At 35.8% G+C, this 20,081-nt stretch overlaps 1 protein-coding gene across 1 annotated transcript in view; it reads left to right on the top strand.

Moving 5' to 3' along the window:
• Positions 1–20,081, top strand: part of LOC145692153 (uncharacterized) — a 241,930-nt gene that overhangs the window by 181,606 nt on the left and 40,243 nt on the right. Inside the window, exon 2 of the mRNA XM_081767453.1 lies at positions 12,894–13,059. Coding sequence (XP_081623579.1) covers positions 12,894–13,059 — 166 coding nt within the window. The remainder of the gene's footprint in view (positions 1–12,893; positions 13,060–20,081) is intronic.

Below are 20,081 nucleotides of genomic sequence, written 5' to 3'. Positions count from 1 at the left end.
CGATTCTGGTACCGATCGCTTCATTTCTTCAAGATGAAGCGATTTGTGTATATGTTGCATAAGTTCAATGGTTGGGAATACCTCATTCCAGGAAATAGTATTAGGTATCGTGTACGGGAAGTGGTTGACTGAAACTGATCAATTCTGGCACCGATCAGTTTCGTTCATCACGATGAGTTGATTGATATATGTATGCAACCGTGGAAAACACCTCAGCCCGGGGAATGTATTACGTACCATGTATTGCATATGGTTGACCGGAAATTACCGATTCCGTCACCGACAAGGCGAATTGATTGATATTTAAATTGTATGTGTGCAATCGCTCGAAATACCCGACCACCGGTAAATGTATTATTCCCAACCTAACAATATAGTGTAACTTATTTGTTCTGAAAAAAAAAAAAAATACGAGAGATAGTTTATTGTAGGGGTGAGTTTTCTCGGTCTATTTTCTCCGAAATGACTCAGGCGATGTTGTTCATATTTCATAAATAAATATTTCATTAATAACCTGACAATATGGCATAACTCGTTTGTTCTGAAAAGTATACGACGGACAATTTATTCTTAGTGGTGAGTTTTTCTCAGTCGATTTGCTCCAAAACGACTTAGGCAATGTTGTTCATATTTCATTTTTATAAAATTATTAATATATAAATGGTAATTATGCCTGTTATACTATCTGTTTGCGAAACATAACCGCTTATTTTGAGGGAAGAATGGAGACTGAAAGTTTTTGAGAACAAGATCCTGACAGTGAGATGAATATTCGGACCCAAGAGGAACAGGAATGAGGAATGGCGAAAACTTCATAACGAGGAACTGCATAATTTATATCATTTGCTTAACATTGTGGGGGTGATTAAGTCTAGGAGGACCTCAGATGGGCAGGTCATGAAGCCCGAACGAAAGAAAGCAGGAACGCTGTCAAACTTTTATGTGGAAACTGAGAGCACAATATGACGATCGATCTTGCAGAAATAAGAATACAAAGTAGAAACTGGATCCCTTGTCCAAAGACAGAAGTCAGTGGAAAGCTGTCGTGAATATGACATTGAACCTCCGGTTCCAAAAGGCATAGAGTTAGTTAGTTTAGTTATATTTCATTTATAACCTAACAGTATGGCATAACTCATTTTTCCTGAAAATCCTCAAGAGATAGTTTACTCTTGGTGGGGTGAGTACTTTCCAACGATTGTCTCAAAACTGATTCTGTCGATTTTATTCGTGTTTCGCTAATAAAACTATAATACAGGATAAGTCAATTCTTATTTTAAAAAATCTTCAGAGGATGGTTTATGCCTGGGGGTGAGCTTAATGAGCATATGCGGGGGTATTATATGATTTTCTAAAAAAAAAAAGGGCTCAAACAATTTTATTCATATTTCATAAATAAATCTTTCATTTAAAAACATATAATGTTGCTTAAATCACTTTTATGATAATATCCATCTACCCCTAAGGAGTAGTCTTGTGTTGGAGGTTAGTTATTTTTAACATTTTTTTTTTCAAATAGGACTGGTGCGATTTTGTTGATATTTTATACACAAATATTTCATGAATAACCGTCTTATATGGCGTAAGTCATTATTTATAAAAACAAATCCACAATGAGTAGCTTAGTTTCCAAAAAACGTCTTAAAATTCGGTTCGTATCTCATAAGACAATGTTTCGTAGAGAACTGCAGCATAACATGGTTTATTTAAGGAATTGGAGCGAGAAAGTTTGGTGTGGTGGCCCGTACCTTTTATGCTTTAGAGCATTTGAAAACTTTATTGTCAGATATGCTTCCAAGCTTTGTGAGAGTTTCACTTAGAAAATATTTGCAATGTTCTGCAAATAATGATCTACACATTTCTCTCCATATTCAGCAAATTTTAAAAACACTTTCACCGGGTTTTCTTAAACTGATTCAGCAGATTTAGATGTAATAGGCTTCCATTGAGTTGTCAGTGGTTTAGTCGTCCGACTTATATTTATAGTGCCGGTAACATATCGTCCTTCCTAAGGAGCAAATTTCCTGGAAATTATTATTGTTAATTAACGAATTAAGTGGGGAAAAGACACGATACATGCTTCTAGAAATTTATCTATATAAACAAGTACTCACATTAAGCATGTTCTGACTAAAGAATCGAAATTTTTAATACCGGAAATTGTACCCTTTATGAGCCGAAATTTTGAAAAGACAAACACGTTTTCGATTAATTGCAATTAGAAGTTTATGTGCCAGACTTCTTACCCCCAACTTAAACGAATACTCACATATAGTTATTATTATTATTATTATTATTATTATTATTATTATTATTATTATTATTATTATTATTATTATTATTATTATATAAAGAATCAGAAATTTGAATATTATGGAAAATGTACTCTCTCTTTCCCCATTAGAAGCAAAATTGTCGAAACATATTTTCTTATTTTTCATTAAGAGTTTAAATACCAAAGCCCACATCTCTAACTACAGTGAATCCTCACATTTGGCAGTTTCACAGTAAAGAGTCAAAATTTAGTATAGAAATTACCCCCTTTTCCCTATTTAATAGATAATATTCGAAAAATGCTGAAACACATGTTCCGTTATTCCTAATGAAAAGCACATGTGCCAAGTGTTACCTTCCTTTGTGGAAGAAAAAGGTTTGAACACCTTATATATATAATTGACGTCTGATGAAGATAACGTTACGTTATTGAAACTGTTACAAATTATTTTAATCTTAATAAATAAATATGTACTCTGGTCAGAGGATATTAATTATTTAAGTAATAGTTCCAGAGTCAACATGGATGAAGTTACAGTTTAAATGTTGCATTACATCCTTCGTGCACCTCTCGTAGTGTAGAATTGTGATAACTTCTAGAAACTATTAAGAATTTAAATCAGGGCGTAAATTTTGTACTGTACATAAATTTACAAAACGAGATGAGAAAAATCGAGGTGAAATGAGAAAAGCTTTCCGAGAATCGTGACGAGACGATAATTCGAGAAAAACTTACGAGACGAGACGAGAAAATCGTATTTATAGTCTCATCTCGTCTTGTCTCCAGGAAAATACTAGGCTGAACTTATTAGTTTAAAACAACCTGCATGTTTTTAAAGAAATATTTTTACAATGAAGTAAATTATTTTATATATAATTCATGTATAACTACATAATAGACAGTAATAATAATAATAATAATAATAGTTTTAGTGTTACTAATATAGTTGTTATCGATGGCACTAACTCGAACAGCATTGTGGCAACTACTGTGCTGTTGCAATTCGGATATGTGCAAGTAGGTGCCGAATTTCATAATTGATTGATTGATTTTTTAGTTTAACGCCCCTTTCAGCGGCGAGGCTATATGAGACAGGACCTACTGATTAACGGGAATCCGAACCACATGAGCTTCCGCCGGGAATCGAACCCGGGTCTTCCACACCAAAGGCGCGTACATCAGCCGCTTAGCCACGAAGGAGCTCTAATTTCAGAACTAAAGCAAGTGAATGGAATATATACATAAGTCGTGAAGTGCTGTTAATGCTAAAAATCAACTAGGTGTACTAATTCTAAACGGTTGAAGTCCTAAACATCATTCAGCTCCATAAGTCCTAAAATGCAGAAGTCCTGAGATGCATAAGTTCTAAACTGCAGAAGATCCTAAATTTTGGACTTGCACCCATTTCTTAGGACTCACGCTCATTTCTTACAATGAACACCCTCAATTTGCAGGCAAACCGAATGCCTAGGGAGAACAATTAGTTTCTATAACTCAAACGAGAAATATAGCCTCTCTTCTTATTATATATCTACCTTGGATAATATATTCATTTCCCTCAGTTTTAGGAAAGAAGCCGGAGTAATTCTGAATATTTATGTCTAGTCTCTGTTTTCACGTACATACTTCCGTTATTGACAAATGACGTCATTGAAATTTTGCACATGTTTAGCAACAGCCAGTCGCGTAATGTCATTAGAGGACAAAATAAACGCGGTTCTCCTTTCTTTATTAATTATCGTTGCAGTAATACTTTTTACTTCCATCTTTTGCATGTATGTCTCTCTCTCTCTCTTTATTTCTAACAACTTGGTTTAAACATATTCAAGCGAAAAACATGTGTTGAAACCTAACAGCTTATTCCGCTAAAAAAGAAAGAAAGAAAAAAACGAAGGATAGTCTCATTTAACAAGACTTCACTCCTTTCTTCATCCTTAGCACTAATTCCCATTTACAAATACGCAACCTTAAGAAAACTGAACGCACCTGGTACCGTACGCATTTCTCATGCTTGGTACGCATTCTCTTTTATTGAGATGAGAGAGAAGTCAGTAAACGAAAAACCTTGTTTCAAACTAAAAATATACTATCATTAGAACTTAGACGTAACAAGACTTTCTAATCTATCTAAGTGATAAAAAAAAGTGTGTCAATTTAAATTATGTAGGCTCCATATAGTATAGCAACCTGTTCCGAATTAGATGAGACTTCCCAAACTTTATATTAATTTTCAGCGTCCCGAATTACAGCTAAGTGCGTATTATATGGCAGGACCTCAAATTATTCAAAGCACTTACAAAATATGCTATAGAAATTCTAACTGACTGTAAATGTCGACCATCAATCTATACCTATGACTATCGACATATCAACATGGTTTCAACGCTAAATTTTTTTGTGTTCGCAGCAGTAAACTTACAGCCAATAGTTCCTAACTTCTGTTCAACTAACCACGTTTTATGCTTCTTGTGATTTTAGCTTAGATTTATGTTTATTTATTTATATTATTTTTGATAAACTAACCCATCTTCAAATTTAGGTATGACTATGAGGAACCAATGGTCTGCAATGTTCGATAAATACGTCCTACTTTAGGCTTACCAAAAGATTGCAGCTCTATCCCAATATCATATTATACAGGGTGCGGCACATAAAACTGGCCCGTAAAGTGAACACATAAAATGAAATGTAATGTATTGAATATGATTAACTGCAACACATAAATGAAATGTAATGTATTGAATATGACTACTCACCTTCACAGCAGCCTCCACTGTCGTCTCAAAGAATATGGGCCCAATAATGCGTGTGGCGGAAATGGCACACCAAACACCAATCTTCTCATCATGCAAGGGTACCTGGTGGATTGCGTATGGATTTTCTGTCGACCAATACCGGTTGTTTTGGGAATTTACGTACCCAGACAGGTGGAACCACGCCTCGTCACTCATGATGAGCATTAGTGGATCCAAGAAACCACTGGCAACATTGCTCAACAGCCATGAACAGAAATGCACCCTCTTCTGCAGGTCAGGCTCCTTCAGTTCTTGCACAACAATTATCCGGTACGGTTTTAACTTCAGTCCCCTTAAAACACGTCTGCAACTTCTCTCACTCGCATGAATCTGTTGACTCAATCTCCTGGTTGACTTTCGAGGACTTCTTGTCATTATCTCCTCCACCTGCATCTTTAATTCAGGTGTGGAGACAGATGGTCGTCTGTTCCTGGGAGCATTTAGAACCGATCCTGTATGCCGCCATTTTTTAATCAATTACTGAATGGTGCTTTTTGCTGGCACAGAACGTCCTGGAAATTTCTCCCGAAACAAATTCTTTGTTTTCACAAAAGATCCAGTGAGAATGAACCCTTGGCTCGGCAACACGCTCGGGTATCGAATACGGCATTATCACACACTGACACTCACCCGGCTTAACACAACGAGGCCTTTTTCTCAACTGGTTTCGACAAGTTTCACTGGCTGCGGCTGCACGTGACTGCTGCAGGTCACGTAAGTCGACCCGATCTCGACACGCCATCTCTTGGTAGGAAGGTAGATTATTTAAGTGTTGCCAAAAATACAATATACCAGAATATTACGACGGGCCGGTTTTACGTGCCGCACCCTGTATATATATATATTATCAATTTAAATAATATGTAGCCTATATATAGACCTCTGTGTTATGTACCTGCCTGTCTGTCCCTGTTGTATGATTTCCTCTTATTTTGGAGAATCTGAATAATAATGTGGAAACTAAATTGCAATAATAATAGACTCTAGACTCTATTAATAATAAAGTCACTATTTCATCAGAAAACATGGAAGTTCAAATATTTTAAAGCCCGATAGAATCACCTCGGAACGCAGAACATTTTCTCCGAAATCGGACTGGCCTAAGAAAATCCAGACCAGGGGCTCCCGAAGAAAATTTTCCAGTGGGGGCATCTCCATGGGTGCTATATTACATCTGGTATTTCTATTATTTAATATACGTGAGTTGCTATATTACGTATACATTTTCGTGAAGAAGATGGACCGGACCCCACCTTGCCCTCCTCTTCGGGCGTCCATGATCTTGACGGATGGTAAACTGAATTATTTGGTTAAGCGTTTTTGATTTCATTGCACAAAGATTTGTGATAGAATTGCAGAGTGATTAGAGTGATAACTTACAGCCGCTTGAGTTTTGGGAGTCATCTAATCTCTAGAAATTGACATCATGGACCATCTTAGAACCTGCGCAACTAGGAGCATCAAGTAGAGATGCATTCAAGGAGGTAATAATCTTATTGATATCATTGAAACATGAATTCTCGAGTATGTAACCTGATTTTGTCTCATTTTGTCGTATAATTTCAATGTAAATTTAACTTAAGAGAAATGTATCTTAACATACCTACTTCAGTGCGTAGGACTATCCATAAAAAACATGCATATTAACGGAAACCCAAGTAAATTTGTCTCAAATCCTCTACACTAAAACATGTACCTAAAAAGAACTTTTTGTGCAATCTTATATATCAACGTGAGCATCCGTGGGAATCTCCATAGAAGGTTTGCAATGAAGACTTAAAAGGACAAATAACAAAGATAGTCCTTTACCTATGCAGAAAAAATGTATGCCACATAAATGAGTATATTCAATTATCCAACAACCTTGTATTATTATTTTTTATTTATTTGTATTTTTATTTACTTTGAACTGTTTTTGTTCAAGCAAGACTAAAGGCCTTGGATGATCTCAGACTCACTTAGCACGGTACCAACCTGTAACTTTTTACATGAATAATGTGAAATATTGATGTTAAACTAAACTCTTAGATATTCCATCCGACGAATGACTGTTCCCAGTAAAATATGATTTAGTTACGTGATTACTGATATAATTAGAACATTGGCTTCTATTACGAGTGTTCCTGGCTCTCTAAATTCGAGTTCGATACTTCTTAATTCAAATAACTCCTAAATTGTCTCGCGACTCTGGATCATCACTGAAAACAATGTAGCCACATCGAGAGTCGGACCGTAGATAGAGCACTATACGGCTGTGCGGTAGCAATAGAATATTGATTTCAAGTTTACAAAAGAGACGTAAATAAATTTTGTATATGGTGAAACTATGCTGGGGTAATTCAATACCAGTTCGTTCTTAACAGTCGTACTATCAACGCCGACTATATTGCAAGCAGTTAGAGGAAATGTATGCTGCACTATACCAAAACTATCCTGCATTGGTGAACAGAAACGTACCTTCTCCCTACAAGATAAAGCCAAATCACACTCGGCTTGAAAAACAAAACAAAGAATATGCAGGAACGTGATATAGTATTGGCCTCTTCCCTTCGGATTAGTACCTGTTTCAGTCCATAGCGCACTTCCTGAAATCATGATGTTTCACCAATCACCAGGAGGCGGAAACATCAGTGACTGACTTCTTTGCCTTTAAGGACAAGACGTGGTACCAACGTGGAGTCTAGAAACTAGCAGGAAGGTGACTGCAGACAGCCCAACTCGAAGGCTATGCTTTGAGTGTTAATCTATTTTCAGTGTACTATAATAAATGCAGGCATATTTGTACCAGAATATTGCAAGACTTATGACTAATCCTTGTAAATAAACAAAAATGACCTAGGTATTTAACATCGTTAGGTCAGCATCACATTGACCAGAGAAAGGACAGCCAAGCAAAGGCAGAGAGAGAGAGGCCTGAACGCATTGGTCATGTGTCTTAATGGTGGAGTTGTCTAACATGTGGTCGTGCTCGAAGCTGTTACGTCGTCCACTGTACTGTACTTCTGGTTGGCTGTCCTGTCCTCTAGTCAATGTGCGGCCAGCATTAAGGTTAGCTGCAATATATGATATTAGCAATTATACATAGTTCTTTTCCGGTTTCTTAAAAAATCCTACCTTTAGATTAACACTCACGAAACCTGTTAATGGATTGAAATGGCTTATCGATTACATTTCCTGCAAAGAACAGTCAATAACTTTTAATAAATTGGAAATAAAAGTTAACGAATTGAAGAAGTTAATAATTGTATTTGGTCACGGAGACCTTAAAGGCATAAGGAAAAGTAGAGAAAGTTGATTCATATGTTTATTATGCAGGCACGTGTGTATGTGTGTAGAACCGCACGCCATACGTGAGCTATCTTTTTTCTCTTTTCTTAAAGAAAGAGCTTTAGAAAAAACTGGGAAAGAAAAAGTTGCCATACGAGCTATCTCCATCAGCTGACTGGATGGAATATAATAGTGTTTAACGCTGCTATTCCGTTACAAACCGATTGTCAAGGTTAGCGATTTGCTACTAAATCATATCACTCGCGAGTTGTTACATAAACATACAAGGCTGTGGCGCGTACCTCAACTATCATACAATCTCTCAAAAGTTCGTTACACTCATGTACTCTGCCGTATCATTTCTTATACGTCTAACATTATTATTCGAAAAACCTCAAAACCTGGTACCACAAATAACTTTAAATTTGTTGTGGTATATAATGATTGCTTTGTAATTATGCTGAGTGTGCAGAAATAATTCGGAACTCTGCATATCTCGCGAATTGACGATGTCTTGCCCTTTTCAGATATTCACTATCAGGGAATAGAGATAGCCTGTCAATTATCTAATTCATTTTTATGTCTTGCTAAATACAATACCATACCTAGGCACAATCTTCAAAGTAGTTTAAGACAAGTAAATAATTATTGCTCACCTGTTTCTTTTATTTCTGTTTTACCACGATATACCTAGGTAATTCTGAACATTTGAGACACTTTTGGGAGCACGGCAGTTGCCCATCATCATCATCCCCCCCCTCGATCCGCCACTGTCTCCATCTTACTATGAGCATGGTATTTGGTGATCAGGGCGTGCTTTACTATATGTGCAACACGTATATTTACACGGAGCGACAAGTTTCGAGGGGAGCAAAATCTCTTATAACTATGTCATTTAAAATAAATATTTTTTGTTGGAAACAGACTTCATGATGATAGAAGTTAAATTTACTAAGCTGACCTTCTAAACTACTAGGTACATTCATAAATCATATTTAGGTTGCATTAGTTTGAGGTCACATGGGCAGTGCTAAAGTAAATGATCAAACAAACCCCAGCAGGAATTTCTTGATTGTTGTCAAATATAAGAACTGAATTTTAGAACAGTAGTGAACACCTGTTCCATTTAGTTAATCATCAGTGGCGTATTTAGGGGATAGCTATCGGGCTTAAGCCCCCCCGAAATAAATTTGTTATATGCAAAACTTCATTAAAATTTGTCGGCACCCAAAGGGAAAAATATAAATGCTTATTCACGTGTTGTGCATAGCCCCCTCCGAAAGAAAATCCTACATACGCCACTGGTTATCATAGTTTCGATATGAAAACTATTCTTGTCTTTGTCGCAAACAAGTTCCATATCATTGAAGGGGAAACGAGTTTTTTTTTTTTTTTTTTAATTAACGAATGTAGTAGGAAAATCAAGAAATAAAGATAAAAGAGCTAGTTGCACTGAAATTGCGACTGATGTATTAAGATTGATGCGACTGATAAAGCTCGATATTGAATTCTATAAAAAGTATTACCATCTTTCCTCTGCAGGTATGTTTGCTTTATATTTCATTAACATAACAAATTATTATTATTATTATTATTATTATTATTATTATTATTATTATTATTATTATTATTATTATTATTATTATTATTATTATTATTATAAAGAAAACAGACACAATGAGATTGTGTTTGTAGTATTTAGGCCTTTTTAGTGCGAGTGTTCTTCCTCCTTTGTTGTTCATGCTGGGTAGCATACTTAAGATTATGGTTTTTAAGATTTGTTGTTTCTGGAGAAAGGGGGCTACAAATGATGCCATTACACAGGGCGGTAAATTGCTTAGGGCCGGCCCTGTCGGTGATCTTTAGATATTGTACAGTTCCACATTGTTTTTCCTGCATATTGGTTTCTAATCAGGCCCGTAGCCCGAACACTAGAACAGGAAGTCCGAAATAATTTGCAGAAAGCTAACTTGGGTTATTATTATTATTATTATTATTATTATTATTATTATTATTATTATTATTATTATTATTATTATTATTATTATTATTATTATTATTATTATTATTATTATTATTATTATTATTTCGAATATATATTTATCCAAACAAACAACTAAAAGTTTCAGAAGGACATGAGTTCCAGTTTGTCATCCTATGGCTACGGGCCTGCCTCTATTTCCATCTAACATTTTCCTTGAAATCCTGTTTCCAAAAACTCTTAGCATTTGTTCATTTCAGAGAGTTAGCAATCGATATTATTATCCACATAATACAAATACAAAGGACGGGATTGAACTTTCACATTTGATTTTATTTTATTTTCTGTTATATCTTTCTTTCCTTTCTTTCATTTTTCCAGACTTTAATTTCTTCAAAATTAGATTTCATAATAAAGAGTTTGTGAAATGGAACATAGATTCACGTCACTAAATATTTTTTATTTCCTCTTCGATTTTGATCTTTGTTATTACCACACCTAATCATTTAAACTTATATTACAAAGTATTACTGATTAAAGTAAAATCTAGGTCTGTCAACTGGAGGTACAACACCTCCATGGTCAAACTCTCCGAGATTGTGGGTTGACGATTGTGATGCGAAACCCATCTATGGTTTGAGTTTCTTTCAGGAGTATGGGTGATTAACTGTTCTCAAGGTTTTTGTGTTCGTGTCCCTGTGTTGGATTGGATTGCGTAGAATTTGTAATAAAGATAAATTAGGTGAAATTAATTTGAAGATCAATTGGGGCAAATTTTCTTTTTTAGAAAAAGTGGTGTAGTGCTAACCTCTGCTGCGAGAAATCCTTGGTTCGATCCCAAACGGTTGTAGTTTCTGGTAGACAACATCCTACCCATGGATGAGCTTTCTCAGGTTCTCATTCCACAAATTATTGTACAACCACTCACATCCGTCTCCATTAGCCTATAGCAGGGCCGGCCCTAGGCAATTTGCCTTCCGAGCAATGACATCGTTTGCCACCCCTTCCCTGTCTCCAGAAAGAACAAATCTTAAAAGCCACGATTTTAAGCATGCTACCCTGCCATGAACAACGAAGGAAAGGACGCACTCAGAAAGGCCTAAACACTACAAATGTCGTTGTATTCCTTTTTCTCTTTAAATAATAATCTGTCATGTTAGTGAAAGATAAGCAAACACACCTGCAAAAAAATATGGTATAGAATTCAATATCGAGCTTCAATCTCTAGATATCAGTTTGCAACTAGATCTTTTATCTTTATTTCTTGATTTTCCTACTATATCTGTCCAAAAATAACAAATCTTTCCACCTTCAATGATGTAGAACTTGTTTGTGACAAAGATGAGACTAATTTTCGTATCAAAACTGTGAAAACTAAATGAAACAGGTATTCGCTACTGTTCGAGAACTGAGTTCTTGTATTTGACAACAAGCAATTCATGCTGGGATTTGTTTGACCATTTAGTTTAGCACTGTCCATGTGGCCTTAAACCAATGCGACCTATACATGATTTATGAATGCAGTATTCAAATAGAAGGTCTGCTTAGTAAATTTAACTACCATCATCACGAAATCTGCTTCCACACGAAATATTTATTTTAAACTAGCAGCGTTCACCCCGCTTCGCTGCGGTCACCCCGGAACGCAATAAACTTTGTTACTTAGATAATTTTTACTTTTTCGCTTTCAAGTGATATGATAAAAACCATAGAAGATTGCAGTAAATCTTAACATTATATCGCCTGTCATTTATGTTAACCCGCCCCGCTTCGCTGCGGTCATCCCGGTGCTGGCATATTGTAAAAGTGTCTGTAAAAATAAGCAAATCAATTAAAAAATTTTAAACATAAGATTCAAGCTATTTTCCGCTGTATATCGCCTGTCATTTATGTTAACCCGCCGAGTGACACGTTCATGCGGGTTGCATATAAATACGTTTATTTTTACCTATGATGAACTAATAACAAAGGATTTGTACGTTATGGACACTTGAATGGTCAATTATCTCAAGACACTGGTAATTAAAAATTAAAGTGATATGATAAAAACCATCTAGGGTCCAAATCCTAATAACCCCCCAAAAATGAAAGAAATTGGTTCAGCCGTATTAGCGTGATGAGCGGACAAAATTTTGTACGTTCTCTTTTATATATATAGATAGATAACATAGTTATGACAAATTTTGAAGTCTCTCGAAACCCCTCCCCGTGCAAATGCACGAGTTACACATATGATAGAGGCGGTCCTGGCCTACAGGGTATTATCGTGGAACGTAAAGCTAAAAATTTCAATTTAATGTTTAGCGGCTTGTCATAGATCTTTTTCGACTAACCTAATTCTCTTCCAAGTCGATTTCCTTACCTTCGTTAGAAAAGTATTCATATTTTCTGCATTGATAACAATGAATATTGTAATTATTACAGTCATAACTTCATTTAAAACCTATTGAGTAGCACCACTTTGTTATTTCTTTTTCATTAAATGTGTGTATTCACTCTTGAGCACTGAATGATATTCTATTTTCTGTTATTATTTTAATTATTTATGTTAATTATTTTCTTTTTTTTATTACAGTTTTAAGGAAACCAGTGATTCGACCGCCTTTCGCACCGAGACCCATAGTTCAAATTCCTTCAACAGGTAGCTTCCCACCCTCGAAACTAGTGCCAATCAATCAACAACTGCAACCCGCACAGCATCTCCAGCCCGTCCACAATTTTGCAAGCTCACCAGGGTTCGGGTAAGATCGTTTATTTATACACATTTCTTCTAATACTAATTTCATACGTATTGATTAAGACAAAATTCTTAAAATGGATTGAAAACTTTTTACAGACCTAAGATGTTATTATATAATAAAATAGTACATTTTCGCATGGAAATTGAAGGTTTGGGAAATCGAATGAAAAAGAAAAATTAGAAAAAAATCTACTTCAAGCTGAAGAAACAAAGGTTATTATTATTATTATTATTATTATTATTATTATTATTATTATTATTATTATTATTATTATTATTATTATTATTATTATAGTAGTAGTAGTAGTAGTAGTAGTAGTAGTAGTAGTAGTAGTAGTAGTAATGGCATGACTTGGCCGAAGTTCGTACTTTGACCCCGAGATGTGTGACGTCATAGGTCAAAGGTCAATGACCTTGGCCCGAGGTCAATGACCAAGGGGTACTTAGGACCACCACCCTTAAATTTTGGAAATTGCCAAATCTAAAAATTGGTATGGTAGCCTAGGAGCATGGTATGTATCTCTATCAGTATTGGGGGTTCATCTCGTTCCCTTTTATGGATAAAAAATTGCCAAAAATTTAATTTTCGGGTTTTTTAACCTAATTTATCCCCTTTATCCCCTGATGAAGTTTAATTACCTATTATGGTTATATGGGCGTATACAGGGGTCCATTTCCTATCATAAGACGTGGGTACATTGGTGCACCCCTTTAAAATTTTGGGAGGGGTACCTTGGCCCACCCCTTCAATTTTGGAAATTGCCCATCCCTTTTAGGGGTAAAAAATTGTCAAAATATAAACGTAAGCAATACGTTGTACCACGTGTTTCGTTTTTGGCCCAATTATCCCCTTTAATGAGGTCCTATTACCTTATATGATTATATGGTCATAATAGGGGTCCATTTCCTATTATAAGACATAGGTACATTGGTGCACCCCTTTAAAATTACCCCTGCCAAAATCTAGAGGGGGTGGTCCTAAGTACCCCTAAGTCGTTGACCTCGGGCCAAGGTCATTGACCTTTGACCTATGACGTCATAAATCTCGGGGTCAAAGTCCAAACTTCAGCCAAGTCATGCCATTACTATTATTATTATTATTATTATTAATGTTTGGTCCTTAATTTGATTTTTATCTGAAAAATCTAGTACCTATTTCCCACGACTTCAACCGAATTCATCCGATCGGAATCAAACTTGGTACTCGTAAATCTTGACTTGCTATATAAGTGCGTGAAGTAATGTGCAGACTTTCGCTTCTCCAGTTACAGGTGGCCCATCTTGAGTCATATTTTTGAAACAAAAAAATACACCAAACTCACGCGATCGGGATTAAATTTGGCGTGGTGATAGACCTTTCTCTGTTTTAAGTGTATGAAATATGAGGTACGGGCTTTCAGTTTTTAAGTTATAGGTAATGAGCCAAATAATAATAATAATAATAAATAAACCGAACTTATGCGACTGGGATCAAATTTTATATGATGGTAGACTTGTCTTATGTAAGTATGTGAAATACAGGTTGTTTCGGGGTTTTAAGGTGTTGTAGTATTTTATTACAAATAACTTACAATTATTAAATAATACATAAAATAAAAGAGCAACTCAAAGAGTTTTGTACGCATGCATGCACAAACACTATTTCCTCTGTCTGCCGTTAGAAAGCGCTAGTAGTAAAGATGGCGACCAGTGAACAGAAAGCTTTCTGTATTTTACATTTTGTAAAGACTGAATCTGTAGTTACAATGAAACCGTCTGTGTGGAGAATTTTAAGGAGATGTTTAGAATTACGTCCTTATCGTTTGCATTTGCTGCAAGCTCTAAAGTCTACAGACTACAGTTTACGTGCCAATTGTGCAAATGAATTGTTGCTGCGTGACGATGAAGATTTTCTGGATCGTGTCGTCTTCAGTCAGCAAATCCTCACGAGATGACACAGTTGCAACGAGACTCTCCTAAATTGAATGTGCTTTGCGACATATCCCGGCGGAAAGTTTCTGGGCCTTTCTCGCCTATCGACACGATATGTGCGTGTGACGAATGGTGTTCACATTGAACACTTGTAGCAAAAGCTGATTGAGATGCTCTTTCATTTGATGTGCTATTTATAATTGTACGTTAAATGTAATCCTACTACAAAGCCATAAAACCCTGATATTCATTTTGAAACACCTTGTATTATGTTATGCAGGCTTTCAGTTCGCGAGTTATGGGCGGTCAAAATTAGTTCACTACAGGGGCGGATCCAGGACCGACTTCTGGGGGGGGTTGTCATACTGCTACTTTTAAGAGCTCCAAACTTTGGGATGGGTTTTATTTTTATATATAAAATAAGAAAGTTTCCTCTTCTGGGGGAAGGGGCGGTTGCCCCAATCGCCCCCTTGGATCCACCCCTGGTTCACTAGACACAATAAAATCGTAATAAACAGTCTTTAAATAACAGTTAAAGGTTAGTCTCAGACAGAAAAAAAAAATGAAAATTAAATGAAGAACGTACGTATCACAACTATACGTACTGAATTTGTCATGTATTCGTCATTTGTATCCTTTACATTTCTAACTTCAAGTATTACTTTCTTAGACTACAGTTTTCAGATTCGATTTTTTTTTCTCTGACCTCCAGAATTTAATATTTCTGTCTCAGCTATATATTTATTATACTGTAGTTACTATGGGAAATAATGAACAAATATATTAGGAAAGTAAGCCGTTAGATTAAAAAATAAGCGTAACATGATAGTATCATTTTGAAATATATTGATGGTAATTGTATTGATGGTGATTGTATTTTAAACAATCAAATGACTTGAGCACAGTATAAATTAACAAGTCCGATTTCGCGGTGGCTCAGTGGTAGAGCGTTCACCTCTGGTTTGTGGGATCCCTGGTTCAATCCCAGTTCGCACCAGTGAACTTTATGGTGGACAAACACCATAAGCGTGGTTTTTCTCATGTTCTCTCGTTTCCTGCCACTTTTTTCTAATTTTCACAAAAGGTGCATAAATAAATAAATAAATAATCTACCCCAACAGAATAAAAACTATCAATTATTATTGGCAACGAACGACATATATTTAACAACATAAAAAATCGTTTCTCGAAAACATCGCATCAGAATTTATCCTTAGACCTTTAAACATGTGATTTTGTTCAGTATGAGGTCATCAGTTGATTGATATGTGTCTTATATTTGAACAATATTTTAGTTAAACAAAAATTATAGTTTAAAAGTTAATCATAATTTTGAGCTATATTTCATTAACCATTCTATATACTATCAACTTGCTAGTGATATAACGCACAGCTTGATTAGTGTATACTTGCTGATAGCAATATTAATTTTAAAAGCTTCCACTCAAATTTCGAAGAGAATTACGACCTAAAAGTAGTAACCGGAAATAATAATTTTTACAGAGGATAGCGTTCATTTTGTGTGGATTAACAAATTGTTGCCTTGAACATAAAGATTTGAAAATTCACTGTGCACAATGCACAAACACTCGAATTTCTGGGAAAAAATATCCCAAAAACTTCATTGGAAGAACGCACGGAATGTATTGTTAATTGTCCATAGGAAACACCTCTGCTTAGTTGAAAGATAGAAGGAAGTGCACGTCTCAAATGACGTACCTAAACGTGTCAGTTTTTATAGTTATCGCTCATCACTACATTTAAGCGGAGCCTTCGGAACGGAGTTCGAGTGCTTATATTTCTTTATTGTTATGAGTGATTAATTTGAGCTTGAAGATGTTGTTAGTACCATCTGTTGTGACATCTTTTCCACCTTTAATTATCGTCTAATGTCATTCCGTGTGTTTTATTCTGCTAATTTAAAACAGAACGTTAAAGGAAGAAAATTGCTTACTTGTGGGTTCTTCGTTTGGAGAGATTTCTTTTATATCAGGGCATATTATGTCTGACAACGGAATGGGGTATTGCCGATTTGTATGATACATGTTTGTACCAAAAGTGATAACAGAAGCTGCGTATATTTGCGCCTTATCGATACATTGCATTTGATCTTATAGGCTCCCCCACACAAGAAAATTACATTGAAAAAATTTTAGATAAAGAAACTGGATCTCTTAACACTGGAATTTGGATTGTCGGTGCTTCACGTTCGTATTAGGTTCTTCGAATGACTTCTGCACCTTACCTACTAACTACCTCTTAAAATGTTACAAGTTCGTGGTGAAAAAATAAAATAAATCGTGGCCGGAAGGAAGAAATGCATGCAGGGTAAATTGAAAAAGGAAATGGACTCCTTAGTCGACAAGTCAAACCCAGGATTTGGAAACACCGATGATGGCAACATTCCCATATGTTTCTTTGTAAATCAAGAAACCCCTGCAAACATTTCAGACATTAGTGTCGATATAATTAGAATATATAAATTGTGCTACAAACTATTTCTAGTAGTCACGAAATTAATATAGAAAAGTTTCACACTTACACTCTAGACACATAAAATCTTTTTGTGAAAAAGTGCTCTTGGTAGCCTATGACCCCAACTGAGCACAAGGTAACTCATCCATTGTTTGGTTGTGATTGAACATGCGCTCATTCCAATAGGACAATTGACTGAATACGTTCTGTGTCATCAGATTTGATAGCTTGAAGCTTGCGGAAAACCTTGAAGAAAAACTTTAACATTTGAAAGAGAAGTAATCGTAAGAGAGTTATTGTCATAAGAAGTTGATTCAGTTGAAAACGGCAGCAATGAGTCGGGGAGTGACTTCGAATTTGAAGCTTCAGCTTGAAGAGAGTTCAAGTTTTGTATAATTAGAGAAGAAGGAGGTTTAAATTTTGTAAAATTATGTTCAAAGCATTAAAAATGTGATTAAATGTATTTACCAGTCCATATACATGTTTTCATGACCATTTAAAAGGAACAAATCTCAAACCGTTTTTTGCCAGAAATTCGAGCGTTCGGCCATTATCGAGCGAACTGTCATTGCAAAGCCAACTGTCAATATTTGGCTGGTGACAAAGTTATCTAGAATGTGGGAAGAAATTCTCACAAGAAGATTGCTTACACATCACACTGAAGTTTTAGTGTTGTCCGCAAGGCGAAACGAGACAGAATTTTCATGCCGAAAATGAGCTCTTCCAACTGAAAACGTACTTACTCGTACGAGACGAGACAGCACTTTGACAATGATATTTAGAGACGGACAGCCCTGAGTCTCGTCTCGTGAACAACACTATGAGTCTTAAACATTTTCGTTTAGCAGACCAAGGAGTAAGAAAACGTTTTCGACGAGATTTTCGGAAAATTACGTTTTCCAGTATTATATGTTTGTTTGTCAATAACTGAAAGGAGCAGATTAAGCTGAATAATTAGAGAAAAAAAGAACACGAGTACTTTTCTGTATAGTATATCGAAAACCACTCAAATTAGTCCGTTCATTTCTAAGTTAATAAAAATAATGATGTGTATTCCTTCTCTGGTATCTGTGCTAGCCGTGATTAAATATCTAATAAAACATATTGTATCCAAAAATCTCGTGACGATTCAGTATTTTCAGTGAATGAGCAGTGTGTATGTAATTTGTGACAAATATATTTCTATCATCTCTGATTTCCATTTGAAAAGACACAGAGGTTTCTTGAGCCGCTTCGTAGTGCTTACTCGCCGGAAAGTTTGAAGGTCATGGGCTCTTTCCTTCATTTTGAGTCTAAATTGTGTTTGTTAGAATCATTTATTTTTGAAATTCCTAACTATATTAATGTTTCACTAATATATATAATAATGTTTCAGTTTTCTTTAGTGTGCTTATTAGGATAACGCAGCGGGATTTAGGGATCAGGGATTAGGGATTAGATTTCTAGGTTTTTAGCATCTATGGCCATATTAGCCCATCACACATATGAGAGATGACGTCCCTCGGAGATCACATTGCCCTGGGAATTGGAGAGGAAGAAAGGAACGGCGAAGGAATTAAGTGGCCTGGGACCATTATGTTACCCACCATCCCGGTATTTGCCTGGTGTGAATAAGGAAAACCACCACTTAGGATAGCTAGCCTGAAAAATCTGTTACACCTTTTCGCTCGAGTGTCCCTACTGAAAATTGAACTCGGGAAAGTTCGCACCAAAGACGAGAGCGCCAGCGACTACGCTACGCGGGGCTATCGCAGTGGGATTTATAAGATTGTGTTGGATGTCTGTTACTCCGCACAATAACTCTTGAACGGAAGCCATCTTTTAAATGTTGTGTTTATACAATAGATAGCTAGAGCGATTACTTCGGACGACTTCGTTAATGGAGTCAATCCGTTAACATCTTAACGGGTAATGATGGCTATCTACATTACACACCCCATACAAATGAGCGAATTTTTGAATTCTCATTTTTGCAATAGGTAGCTTGAGCGATTATATCGGCCGAATTTTTAATGGAATCAATCGTTAATATCTGAACGTGTAAAGGCTACTTTAACGGAGGCTACCTGTATCACATATCTCATATATGTAAGGAAGTTTTTGAATTTTGTTCTTTGGAATCCTAGCGAAAGTGATTGTCTGGTTCTAGTTCGTTGCTGGAGTGAACTCGTTAACGTTTTAACGGTGGCTTTAACAGAGCTACTATATCGAACGTAATGTAGCGTAAGCAAATTTTTGAATTCTAATTTTTGCAGTATATTGCTATAACAATTATTTCGGCTGAGTTCTTTAATGGAACCAATCCGTTAACATCTTAAAACATAACGGTGACTTTAACGGGGTATTCCATATCCCCTACATGTAAGCAAATTTTGATTTTTTTTTTTTTTTTTTTTGTACTGGATAGCTAGAGAGATTACCCTGGCTGAGTTCGTTAATGGGGTCTTCCGTTAACCTCTTAACGGATAGCGGTGGCTATCTATCTCTCATACCTGATTCTCCTTACTGTCTTTTATGAGGAGTTTATTTCTTCCTTATGATTAAATTTAAGCGTTCTTTTCAATTATTCTGGAAGACATGGGTTAGATTGGAATTAACTAAAAAACCCATTAGAGCTGAATGTTACCGCTGAACCAC

Source organism: Thermobia domestica, chromosome 1 (genome assembly GCF_964235325.1).
Source record: "Thermobia domestica chromosome 1, izTheDome1.hap1.1, whole genome shotgun sequence".
Taxonomy (NCBI): domain Eukaryota; kingdom Metazoa; phylum Arthropoda; class Insecta; order Zygentoma; family Lepismatidae; genus Thermobia; species Thermobia domestica.
Note: the sequence above shows the minus strand (reverse complement) of the source record. Positions and strands in the feature narration are given on the sequence as shown.